Raw genomic sequence first — 13,111 nt, forward strand, 5'->3', positions numbered from 1 at the left:
TTTTTTTTTTTTTTTTCACAATTCACACTCTCACTATGTTACTATATTTGAAGATTCTAAACACACTTTTATTATATTAAAGAATTTGTTGGAGTACTGGAGTAGATTTTTCTAATCAATTCTATAATTCTTTAACCTAAATTAATTTGTAATTTTATCAATATTTTACTGTAAATTTTATAGTTTGTTTTTGAGTTGTGGTCATTTTTATTTATATGACATGAATCCGTCTATGAAAATAAGATGAAGAGAAAAATAGAAAAATAACAATAAATTTAGGAAAAAATTTAACAAATGTACAACCAAGTCTTCTTAAAAAATTAGAAGATAATATAATAATGAAAGAAATATATTTATGAATTTGTTTCTTATAAAAATGAAAATAATAAAAAATCTGTATTGAGTAACAAATGTGACATGGAGCCTGTATGAATCCGTGTATGAATAACAAATGTAAAAAAATTCTGTACGAAGAAAGTGAAGGTAAGAAAAAAAATCTTAATTAAAAGGCCCCTTTTATATTATTCAGCTAAGGCTTCAAATTACATTGAACTGCCCCTTTCTTTGCTTCAGTGTCATCTATCTATATCTGAAAATGAACAAATAAACAAATAAAATTACAAACTGAAATTTTATCTTATACTAGTTAAAGGAATATATGTATTGACATATATTAATTCGAACTAGAGTCATAGGTGCAAGGTACTCATTTATCAAAATATAAGCTAGAATCAAAAAGTATATTGACATAGTAATTTCCTGTGAAACAAATAGTTGTTACAAGAGATCGTATATTAATAACATAAAATTATTGCATACGTAATGTGAGTTATTGTAGAATGAAATGGCACAAGTAATGATTGAGATTGATACAAGTGATCATCGTAATAACTGTTACTAAATACACATCCAAATTCAAAATTCAACATCTATAATACCTTTAAAGAACGTTTTGCCTTCTCAAATGTTCATATAACACTTAAGAATTCCCCTAGTTTTGGATGAATCCACTAGATAAGACAAAAGCAAGTAACTTTCATATGGATTCTCGAAGAGTAAAAATCATGACCTATTTAATTTTTATCAGCCTATATTCCTTTAAGGGCACGATCACGATCATAGTCTGAACTTTATCCGATTTATGTAGAGAAGTAGCTTTGTACGGTCCTGTATGTGAATTAATCGAGGCAAGGTTATCGAAAGAAAAACAAAAAAAAAAAGAAAAAACAAAAAGGGCAAAAAAAAACTATTAGCCTATACATACATTTTAGGCTTCCCATTTTCATATTCCATGCATTAAGTAGGCAAAAAAAACCCAATTTTATCATCCATAACAACAAAAAGAAACTTAGCTTGAAACCCTAAAAATGAAAGGATACTCAGTAGAAATTAAATTATAAGACCGAACCTCCAACTGTAGTTACAGATGAACAGTGCACCTCCCCGAGCCGTTCATCATTGCATTATTAGTGGTACTTGGGAAAAACCTAACCATCACATTCTCACAAGTAGCCACTAGCCAACGCTTCATTGTTATTGGCATCCCATGTCTGAAAGTAACCCTAGCACGCACTTTAAAGCTGAAGGCAACAACCTCACTTGCCAAATCTCTAACAATGGCGTCCGCCACATCGTTTTGAACGCACAAAGATAACGCGGGAATCTCCAGCACCACCGATCCTTGGTACCTCTTTGGATGATAAATAGTGGTAGAAAAGTTGGCTGAGGACAAAAGTGTGCCCTTGTAGTAAACAAATACCTTGATATCTCTATAAGTAATGCTTGATCTCTCATTAGGGTTTGTGATATAGAAGCTTGTGTACCATCCAGCTGTTATCTCCGAGTTAGAGACGACAAAGGGAGAGACATTGACAGCGTTGATTCGGAACTTTGGAGGGTGAGGTTGTTGGAGCAGTAGGAAGAAGAAGATGAAGCCCGCGATGACGAAGACGGCAACCACCAGGAACATGAAGCACTGGATGGCGGGGGAGCATGGGCGTTGATATGGCGGGAAGTAAGGCCGGGGGGTATCGGCGATGGGTGGCAGAGTGTAAGAGCGAGTGGTGGTGATGCGAGTGGCGACTTCCATTGATGAAGGTTTGATAATTGAGATGAAAAATAGAGGCTGGAAGAAAGGGAAGGACTTTGTCCAATTTATTTATTTATTTTTTTTATAGAGAGAGAAACAAGATCTTTGTGTTTTTAACTTACCATTTATATATAGTTTATGTAAAGAAAGCGAGAAAGGAAGACTTTACTTACCAAAAAAAAAAACCAATGAAGAGGGGGAGCTTGATCATTGGGACGACAAATTTTTTTTTTTAATTATTTAGTGTTTGTTTGATTCTTGAGAAAGAGTGAGAAAGTTAAAAAGGAAAATACTCCTTTTGTTCTTACATGGAATCTAAGAATACGGTGGCAGAGTACTTTATCAATAAATCCCATGCATTATATATCATAGTTTTTTTAAAAAAAATCCAATGGAGTCAACTGTAGCAATTTTACTTATCAGAACTCATATATATATATATATATATGTATATATGAGGTAAAGTACAGCCACACCCCTTGAGATTTGACAAAAGGACACTCAGACGAAACTTACCTGTTTTTTGGACAAAGACACCTCCTGAAGGTTCAAAAATGGACAAAGACACCTCTTTACATGAAAAATTTGACCAAATTACCCTTTGACTATTTAAGAGACTTTTTTTACTTTACAATTTAATAAATTGGATCAATTTACCCTTATGAATAATTTATACATAAAAAAAAGTAAAAAAAAAAACTTTATAATGTTCACTTTTTTTTATTTTTATTATTTACTTTATAAATGTCCCAACTTCTTAAAAATGTAGACGTCTAAAATGCTTTTTTGATTCAATACATATATTTCAAATAAATTATATTTTGTTATTACTTCTTTTCTTTTTCTTTTTTATTTTAAAATTAACATGCTTAATTCTTTTGTCTAAAAAATTTAAACCAATCTTTTGTCCTTAAAAATAAAAAATATGGTACCAATATAACTTTATGCATTTTAAATTATATATCAATTATTATGCATTTCTTAACATAAAAGAAAATAGGTACATGTGTAACTTTATACATCTTAACTTTATGCATGCCTTTGTTTGTTTGTTTGTTTTTTTTTTTTTTTCCTTTTTTTTTTATTATTATTTTTTTATGTTGGGAAATGCATAATATTTGATATATAATTTAAGATGCATAAAGTTATAATGGAACCATATTTTTTATTTTTATAGAAAAGAAATTGGTTTAATTTTTTTAGATGAAAGAATTAAGCATCTTAATTTAAAAATAAAAAAGAAAAAGAAAAGAAGTAATAACAAAATATAATTTATTTGAAATATATGTATTGGATCAAAAAATCATTTAGACGTCTACATTTTTAAGAAGTTGAGACATTTATAAAGTAAATAACAAAAAGAAAAAGAAAAAAAGTGTACAATATAAAGTTTTTTTTTTATTATATTTTTTTATGCATAAATTGTTCATGAGAATAGATTGGTCCAATTTATTAAATTGTAAAGTTAAAAAATTCTCCTAAACGGTCAAAGGGTAATTTGGTCAATTTCTCATATAAAGGGTGTCTTTGTCCATTTTTGAACCTTCAGGGTATCTTTATCCAAAAAAAGGTAAGTTTCATCTGAGTGTTCTTTTGCCAAACCTCAAGGAATATGAGTGTACTTTACCCATATATATATATATATATAATTTGTAGCAATGTGTTAAAAGCCCTTCTCACAAAAAATAAATAATAATAATAAAGGTTTGAAAGCGTCTAATTATTCCTGCATGCAAAATCTGGAGGCAAATTTAGAGAAACTTTCCAAGGTTCTACCGAAGAGAGAGAGGCGAAAAAAAAAAAGAAAGAAGAAATTTAGGAGACCATCCCAAATTGGTGTTAAATATAATTGGTAGGTACCACTTCTTACACCATATTTCAATAAGACCACACTATTATTTATTTTTTTATTTATTAAGGCAAGAAGAGTTAGAAGTTAACTTAGTAGATACAAAGAGTTGAAATCAGAAACTGTAAAGTTCACTGGGGAGAGTTGAAGCCTCACACTTCAAAATTTACAAAAAACACTAATCCATTGAACTAGTTAAGAGGCATATGCAATCTTCTTCACTGAAATGTGAAAAATTTATATTTTCCTCTTATATATGCTTCAAATCATACAATTGAGAAAATATCATTACACTGCGTCGTTGGTTAAAGAAATACCGAGTAAATTGTTAACGGAAGAGTGCCATTTAAAAAATAAAAGAAAGAAAAAATTTCACGCATAAGTTAGTTTAAAAAATAATAAAAATAATCAAAATACTACTCGTAATAAGCCTTATTAGGTAGGACAAAGCTAAATAGGCCCAACACTTCAGTTTGAAGTGTTGGGCCCATGTGATCCAGTCCGAACACTTCAAGCTCAACACTAGTAGGGTGTCCTCTATTCACACTAATTCGACAGAATCAGTATATCTGAGCCCACAGGCCCACATAATCCAACTACTGACCTTTGCGTCAGTGGGTCTCAAATGACATTCTCGTCCTTTGTTTTTTGTTTTTTTTTTGTTCATCACAAATCATGCTAATAAAGCATACAATTTCTTCATTAACAACTATAAGCATCTCATTTAGTTACAAGTTTAAGTTGTTTAACTACATATCATAAACTGTCATACACCAAACCATACTAATAGGACTAGTTAACGAGCAAAAAATGTCATTCACCAAACTAAAAACTCTCAAAGATTTTTTTTTACCTAGTAATATATACGTTGGTCATCTAAGTCCCCAGTCAATAAAAAAACCTTAATTTTTTTTTAAATTTTCATATAGTCTAAGACATCTTAAATTTTAGTTACTTTCTATAATAGGCCTCAAAACAATAGAAAGCTCAAAAATTTCCTATAATGGACTCAAAAATTTTCTATCCTTTCTCACTTTTTCTTTTTGCCTAGTGTCGAGCCAATAAAAAAGCCCCAATTTATTTATTTATAATTTTTTTTCAATTTCCATATATTATAACATGTCATAAATTTAAATTACTTTCGCCTCAAACAATAGAAAATTTAATATTGGACCCAAATTTTTTCTATCCTTTCTCACTTTCCAAAATGTTTCTTTCCTTTCTCACTTTTTTTTTTTTTTTTTTTTTTTTTGCCTTTTTTTTTTTTTTTTTTTTCTTTTTCTTTTTCTCCTCTGTTATTATCATTACACCACACTTATTGAATATATATTTAGGAGTTGGTTGTGGGAATGGGTGAAACTTTCCATATTCTTACAGTCTTCCTCCTCTTTGTTTATAATTTTTTTTTTTTTTTTTTTTTTTTTCACAATTCACTCTCTCACTATGTTACTATATTTGAAGATTCTAAACACACTTTTATTATATTAAACAATTTGTTGGAGTACTGGAGTAGATTTTTCTAATCAATTCTATAATTCTTTAACCTAAATTATTTTTATTTTTATTTATATGGTTGAATAATGACTTGATTCATAATAATAATTAGATATGTGATAAGAAAAATATTTATGAATTTGCTTCTTAAAAAAAATAATAATAATAAAATAAAATAAAAAATCTCTATGAATAACAAATGTGACATTGAGCCTATATGAATCCATGTATGAATAACAAATGTAAAAAAATTCTGTACGAGGAAAGTGAAGCTAAGAAAAAAAATCTTAAGTTAAAGGCCCCTTTTATATTGTTCCTGAGACCTCAAATTACTTTGAGGTGCTCCGCCTTTGAGCTGCCCTGCCTTTGCTGCTTTGATCTTCAGCGCCATCTATTTATATCTGAAAAATGAATAAATAAACAAATAAAATTACAAACTGAAATTTTATATTCTTATAATAGTTAAAGGAATATATGTATTTTGTAAATTACTAGTCGATTAATTTATGAATTCATTGTTAATTCGAACTAGAGTCATAGGTGCAAGGTACTCATTTATCAAAATATAAGCTAGAATCAAAAAGTATATTGACATAGAAAGTCAGAAACAAATAGTTGTTACAAACGCGATGTAATATAGTCATACATTAATGATATAAAATTATTACATAAATAATGTGAGTTATTGTATAAGATACGTAGACACAATATGAAATGACACGAGGTGAATGAGCTTGATACAAGTGAAAATCATAATAATAACTGTTACTAAATACACATCCAAAATTCAACATTTATAATACCTTTAAAGAATGTTTTGCCTTCTCAAATTTTTATATAATACTTAAGAATTCCCCTAGTTTTGGATGAATCCACCGGGTAGGACAAAAGCAAGTAACTTTTATAGATTCTCGGAGAGTAAAAATCATGACCTATTTTTTATCAACTTATATTTCTTTAAGGGCACGAGACATAGTGTGAGCTTTATTCCGTTTATACAGGTTGATGAATAAGTTAGGGCTGGGCAAAGCCTCGGTTATTGGAAGAAAAAAAACCTATATGTATATATATGTATATGATTTTGATTTTCATGAAATTAGGGCTTCCCACTTTCACCTTCCATGCATTAAGTTGGCAATTAAGAAAACCCAATTTTATCATGCATAACAACAAAAAGAAACCTATCTTGGAACCCTAAATTAAAATGAGAGGATACTCATGCAGTCAGTTGAAAATAAATTAGAAGACTGTACCTCCAACATATTGAACAGTGCACCTCCCCGAGCCGTTCATCATTGCATTATAAGTGGTATTAGGGAAAAACCTAATCATCACATTCTCACAAGTAGCCACTAGCCGACGCTTCATTGTTATTGGTATCCCATGTCTGAAAGTAACCCTAGCTTGCACCTTAAAGCTGAAGGCAACAACCTCATTTGCCAAATCTCTAACAATGGCGTTCGCCACATCATTTTTGAACGTAAAAAGATAACGCGGGAATCTCCATCACCACCGATCCTTCGACCTCTTTGGATGATAAATAGTAGCAGAAAAGTTGGCTGTGGACAAAAGTATGACCTTGTAGTAAACAAATCCCTTGATATCTCTATAAGTAATGCTTGATCTCTCATTAGGGTTTGTGGTATAGAAGCTTATGTACCATCTAGCTGTTATCTCCAGTTAGAGACGACAAAGAGAGAGACATTGACAGCGTTGATTCGGAACTTTGGAGGGTGAGGTTGTTGGAGCATTACGAGGAAGACGATGAAGCCAGCGAAGACGGCAACCACCAGGAACATGAAGCACACCATGGGCGAGTGGTGACTCCCATTGATGTAGGTTTGATAATTGAGATGAAAAATAGAGACTGGAAGAAAGGGAGGACTTTGTCCAATTTATTTATTTATAGAGAGAGAAACAAGATCTTGTGTTTTTAACTTACCCTTTATATATAGTTTATGCAAAGAAAGCAAGAAAGGAAGACTTTACTTACCCAAAAACAAAAACAAAAACAAAAAAAAAAAAGAGAGAGGAGGAAAGACTTACCTTAACAATATATCTCTAGCTCTTTCCTTGATCATTGGGACGGGCGAAATTTTTTTTTTTATTATTTAGTGCTTGTTTGATTCTTGAGAAAGAGTGAGGAAGTTAAAAGGAAAATACTCCTCCTGTTCTTCCATGGAATCTAAGAATATGGCGGCCGAGTACTTTATCAATCAATCCCATGCATTATCATAGTTTTTTTTTTAAAAAAACCAATGGAGTCAACTGTAGCAATTTTACTTATCAAAAACCCAAATATATATATATATATATATATATAAGCAATGTGTAAAAAGCCCTTATCACAAAAAATAAAAAATAATAATAAAGTTTTGTAAACATCTAGTTGGTTTTTTATTTTTTTTTTAATTATTTTTTTTAAGATAAGAAGAGTTAAAAGTTAAATTAGTAGATATAAAAAGTTGAAGCTGGGAACTGTAAAGTCCACAGAAGGCACTAACTCATTGGGCTATCGAGACATCTGCACAATAAGATAAGAAGTGTTAGAAATTAAACTAGTAGATGTAGAGAGTTGAAGTTTGACACTTTAAAATTTACGAAAAATACTAACTTAGGAGGCATATACAATCTTCTTCATTGAAAAGTGAAAAAAATTACATTTTTCTCTTATATATGCTTCAATCATAACGCTGAGAAAATTTCATTACACTACATCCTCGATTAAAGAAATACCGAGTAAATTGTTAATGGAAGAGTGCCGTTTAAAAAATAAAAGAAAGAAAAAATTTCACACTTACATTAGTTAAAAAATAATACTCTTTCCGTCTCACAAAAAATGTCATGTTTAGGGAATCGTGACGTCACAGTTTCCCAAACATGATATTTTTTATGGAACGAAAGGAATAATAATAATCAAAATACTAATAAGCCTTATTAGGTGCGACAAAGCTAAATAGGCCCAACACTTCAAACTGAAGTGTTGGGCCCATGTGATCCAGTCCGAACACTTCAAGCTCAACACTAGTAGGGTGTCCGCTATTCACACGGTTTCGACAGAATCAGAATATCTGAGCCCACAGGCCCGCATAATCCAACTACTGACCTTTGCGTTACGTGGGTTCTCATCTCTCTCTCTCCGATTTCCTCTCGGCGGTGCTCGACATTGACATCTATTGCGGTAAGTTTTCCCTCTCGTATCAGCTGAAGATTTCATTTTTAATGGTATATGTGTGTGTACTTTGTGTAAACTGTTGTTTCAATGTGTGAGTATTTGTCTTTCAATGGATTCCACATGTTTGATAAATTGCCGCAATGGAAGATATGTCTTCAGAACCTTGATCTTCTGGATATGCAAATACACATATACGTATGAAACCTAGCAACCTAGCAATTGATGAATAGGTCAATTGAATGGCAGATTAGGTGAAAGCCAACTAGCCAAGTAAAGCCTTAGCATTGCACATTATAGGGACGTTAAAGTCTGAAATTTGGAGGCTTTTCGATCCTCACAGTAGTCAGGACATGTCTTAGCCTATTCATAGGTGTATAGATATGTGTATATAGATACAGGTATGGGGATTTGAAATTTTGGGGATGCTTAGCACATCTATTCATGGGTTCTTGAACTGCAAATTCAAATTGGTATGATCCATCATCCACAGCAGTGATCATTAATTAGAAATATTCTTTAGTTTAATTGGAGCTGGATTTTTAAACTTATATTCATATTCATATGTAGGTTGAGATATTAGGACAAATTTGATAGTTTGTGGTGGGTTAGCTGAGGCTATGACCTTAGATAGAGTGCAATGGCGAAAAAATATTCATATAGCTGAGCTCAATTAGTTGGGACAAGGCTTTGCTGAGTTGAGTTGAGTATCTATATATGTATTTTCCTTTTCTTCCTCACTCAATATATTGTAGCTTTGATTCTTCACATGACTAAAACCACCCGACCACCCTGCACAACCACTTGACAACAACTTTGAGCGTGTGGAATATCCAAGTGTTTAAGGATATTAAAGCAAGTAAATCATTAATGGACTGGGACTGTCAAGAAGAAAAGATAAATCTTGAAATTGAATAAACTGTTTTCCTGAAGCCATCTAGCTGATAACAGGCTTGTAAATGCTATTTTTGAGAGATTGTTCGATAGAGTTTAAATTTTCTGTTTTTGCCTTTTAATACAGTAGTGCTATTGTGCATTTTAATTTTTGTTCTAGTTTTTTGGTGTCCATGCCCATCTTCACTCCGAAATGCAACTGTTGTTTCGTTTTTTTTTCCTTCATGGCTTGACCAGAGCATATTTCTTCCTTGGTAGTTTGACTCTGATTGTTGAGTTTCTCTCCATGCACTTGTTACTTAAATTTTTTTCTTCCTAGAATTTGCATGTAAGGTTTTTGAGGTTGTTCCTTGTTGATCCCTTGATTAACAGGACAGCACCGGTTAAGACCCCTTTATTTATTATCCTTGTTGATCCCACTTAAAAGACATCTTTTCAAGTTTTGTTAATGTGAGTTAACCTCTGATTTTTTATTTGCTGATGTACTTTCCATTCGTTTTACCATTCTCCGGTCCCATTAAGTTCACCTTTTCTAATATCAGACCTGGTTAGTTATTTCAACTTTTACATGCAATGATTTCTGAAGGGTTCATATCATGAAAAATAATCATTTATGGTTGTTGACGCATGAGATTTTCATGGATTTACATATAAAGAAACAACAGGAATAATTAAAAGAATAAATCAATTTGTAAGGCCTTCAGTTCCGCTGTGCACAAGATGCAAACTGCTTAGATAATGATATTTTTTTTCCATGCTGCTCTAGTTATTCTCCTTACATATTCCATCTTTGGCAGGGACTTGCTTGTATTAATTCTTTAGGCTGTAAGAAAATTTTTAGGATGTTGCCTGTTGATCCCGCAAACAAGTTATCTTTTCATCGCTGCATTACTGGTGGAGATTTGGTTATTGTATATGAGAGGCATGACAACATGAAGGCTGTTAAAGTATGTGAGGGTTCGATTCTCCAGAATCGTTTTGGTGTATTTAAACATTCAGATTGGATTGGGAAACCCTTTGGGTCCAAGGTTTTCAGCAACAAGGGTAAATTTGTTTACTTATTGGCGCCAACTCCTGAGCTATGGACTCTAGTTCTAAGCCACAGAACTCAGATTCTGTATCTTGCAGACATCAGCTTTGTTATCATGTACCTAGAAGTAGTTCCTGGTTGTTTGGTTCTTGAGTCGGGCACTGGGAGTGGATCTTTAACTACCTCACTTGCAAGGGCTGTAGCTCCCACAGGACATGTCTATACATTTGATTTCCATGAACAAAGGGCTGCCTCAGCTAGGTAAAATATTGAGGTCCTTACATATGTTATTTTGTTCTAGTTTTTCTGGTGATATTGGGTTTACATGTTACTTATCTTTCTTAAAACCTTTCAAATTCTAACTGCAATCTAGGATTTATTAAATTGTTGCATAAATAGTTTGAACTGGAGTTTAAAATGTTATCGGTGAATTTATTTAGTCTGCTTCATTTGGTTTAAATTTGGATTGGTCACTCACATCAAAGGAGCAACTCAATTTATTACTACGTTGACGAGAATGTTTTTCCATTATCGTCAACAAGTACATTGGAAACTGAACAATGAAGTAAGCTGTATCTGTAGCTCATTTAATTTATGTGCTATGTAGCAAGTAACTTATCCAAGCCAACCTAGTGCACAAAATGGATATAATAATACCTTCTTCTTATTTTTTTCTACGTCAACTGAAAATTTTACTTGATTTCTTCTCCTCCTCCTCCTTGAATAGGGAGGATTCTGAGAGGACAGGAGTGAGCAGTTTAGTCACTTTTGGAGTCAGAGATATTCAAGGTGAGGGGTTTCCTGATGAATTTTCTGGGTTGGCTGATTCTGTCTTCCTGGACTTGCCACAACCTTGGCTGGCCATTCCTTCGGCTGGCAAAATGTTGAAACAAGATGGGATCTTGTGCTCTTTCTCACCGTGCATTGAGCAAGTGCAACGTTCATCTGAAACTCTCAGATCGAGCTTTACAGGTAACATTTTCTGCACCTATATATACACATGTATATACACACTTTTTTTGGGGTAAATTGCTAGATATTTAGCTTTACCAGTGTTTTTTTTTTTTTTTTTCCTTCTTCTTTTGTAATTAGGTTTGCTTGTTTTTGAAGAGTTCATGCTTTCTTTATACGTTGATTTTACATTAAAACTTTTAGCCGTCTGGCTGATTCCCAATCCACATAAATATTCATTGACAGATATTTATACAAATGATGTGTTTTTCTGCAGACATCAGAACCTTTGAGGTACTCCTTCGCACATATGAAGTTCAGGAAGTGAAAATAGATTGCTCTGAAGGTGATGAAGGGGGAATTCTTGGGTCTCCTCCTTGCAAGAGGAGGCATCGATCAAGTGAAGAAAGCAGCAGGCCAGAGATATCTTTTTCCACCAGAATCATGGCCAAACCATCTGGTGAGGCGAGAGGTCACACTGGCTACTTGACATTTGCAAGACTGAAATGCGCCTCATAGGATACAAACACGAATAAAACTTCTATCCACTCATGATTGAAGAGTTTTGCCCTCATTTTTGGTTTGCTTCATTATTGATTTGTTACTACTTCAGAAATTACTAGGATCATATTTAAATCTTGAAGGGAGTCATTGTAGCAGAAATTTTTGTTGATAGTAGTTATTGGCTCTTGTAGATTTCTGTTTTCTTTTAAATAGTAGGAGTTTGGTATAAATGCAAGGAAGTTTGGGCATCATCATCAGTACCCTTGCCTTATTCCTATATGAATGGGTCGGCCAAATGAAATCTCTCTCTCAATTCCTTTCTATTACCCGTGGTATCGCCCACCATGTTTGACACCTAAATCGAGTATGGTGCAGTTCAGCACATGCAACAAGAGAACTTTTATCTTAAGCAGCATCACTTGATTTAGGTGTTATAAATTACCATTGGTTTACAGATTTCTGGTAGGCTCATCTTAGAGATTGGATGAAAGCTATTTTCAGAAAAATATTGGGAGTGTTTTAGGGCACAATTCAACTGAGGTGCACATTTTGGTGGTCCATCCATGATTTTTTTGCATCAGATCACAGGGTCAAGTCAGAGCCTTACATACCACATCTTTTCTTTTCTTTTTTTCTTTTCTTTTTTTTCTTTTCTTTTTTTTTTTTCTCGGCAAATGTCGTACACATGACTATTTAGCTCTTTGATATCCATTCGTTTCCAACACTAGCCATACATTGTACTAACATCCAAAACTTAGATTAGTGACTGCTTTTCTTTCAACATTGAATGTTGAACAGAGAAATTTATACATGGTCTTTAGCTGTGCTCTTATTGTCACTTCAACTCTTGATCTTATATTAATATTTTTTAATTTTATTTGGTAGGTAGTACTCACACAGTTATATATGGCTCATACTTGAATTCTCATCCTTCCTTTAAAAAGTAAGGATTTGATACCATTGGACCACTAAACCGTTAGTTGATCTTATATTAATTTGCTCTCAAAGGGAATTTAAATTCAATTTTCTACTCTAAATTTGATCTTAGTCCAGATCTTATGCTATAAGGGGAGACTTCTAGATCTTATACTCTTAAAGATAAGAAAGTGCTATTATACTATAGTCTCC

At 32.5% G+C, this 13,111-nt stretch overlaps 2 protein-coding genes across 2 annotated transcripts; one reads left to right on the forward strand and one right to left on the reverse strand.

Moving 5' to 3' along the window:
- Window positions 1-1,420: 1,420 nt before the first annotated feature.
- LOC132267586 (uncharacterized) lies at window positions 1,421-2,089 on the reverse strand. Its single transcript, XM_059768726.1, has one exon. It carries the CDS (start codon window positions 2,087-2,089, stop codon window positions 1,421-1,423), a length of 669 nt encoding a protein of 222 aa, XP_059624709.1.
- Window positions 2,090-8,471: 6,382 nt separating this feature from the next.
- Window positions 8,472-12,175, forward strand: LOC132315756 (uncharacterized). The gene is made up of 4 exons (XM_059814153.1): window positions 8,472-8,613; window positions 10,296-10,789; window positions 11,256-11,500; window positions 11,757-12,175. The coding sequence occupies exons 2-4, from the start codon at window positions 10,341-10,343 to the stop codon at window positions 11,996-11,998; spliced, it is 936 nt and encodes a 311-aa protein (XP_059670136.1). The 5' UTR covers window positions 8,472-8,613; window positions 10,296-10,340; the 3' UTR covers window positions 11,999-12,175.
- The last annotated feature ends 936 nt before the right edge of the window (window positions 12,176-13,111 follow it).

Source organism: Cornus florida, unplaced genomic scaffold, assembly GCF_030987335.1.
Source record: "Cornus florida cultivar Cherokee Brave unplaced genomic scaffold, ASM3098733v1 CherokeeBrave_3.0.0_Hap2_Chr07, whole genome shotgun sequence".
NCBI classification, from domain to species: domain Eukaryota; kingdom Viridiplantae; phylum Streptophyta; class Magnoliopsida; order Cornales; family Cornaceae; genus Cornus; species Cornus florida.

Excerpts from the sequence above, each read along its gene's own strand:
- LOC132267586 (XM_059768726.1), bottom strand. The coding sequence starts at position 2,089 with ATGGAAGTCGCCACTCGCATCACCACCACTCGCTCTTACACTCTGCCA.
- LOC132315756 (XM_059814153.1), top strand. The coding sequence starts at position 10,341 with ATGTTGCCTGTTGATCCCGCAAACAAGTTATCTTTTCATCGCTGCATT. Across the intron at positions 10,790-11,255 it reads CAAAGGGCTGCCTCAGCTAG|GGAGGATTCTGAGAGGACAG; the intron begins GTAAAATATTGA and ends CTCCTTGAATAG. Across the intron at positions 11,501-11,756 it reads TCTCAGATCGAGCTTTACAG|ACATCAGAACCTTTGAGGTA; the intron begins GTAACATTTTCT and ends GTTTTTCTGCAG.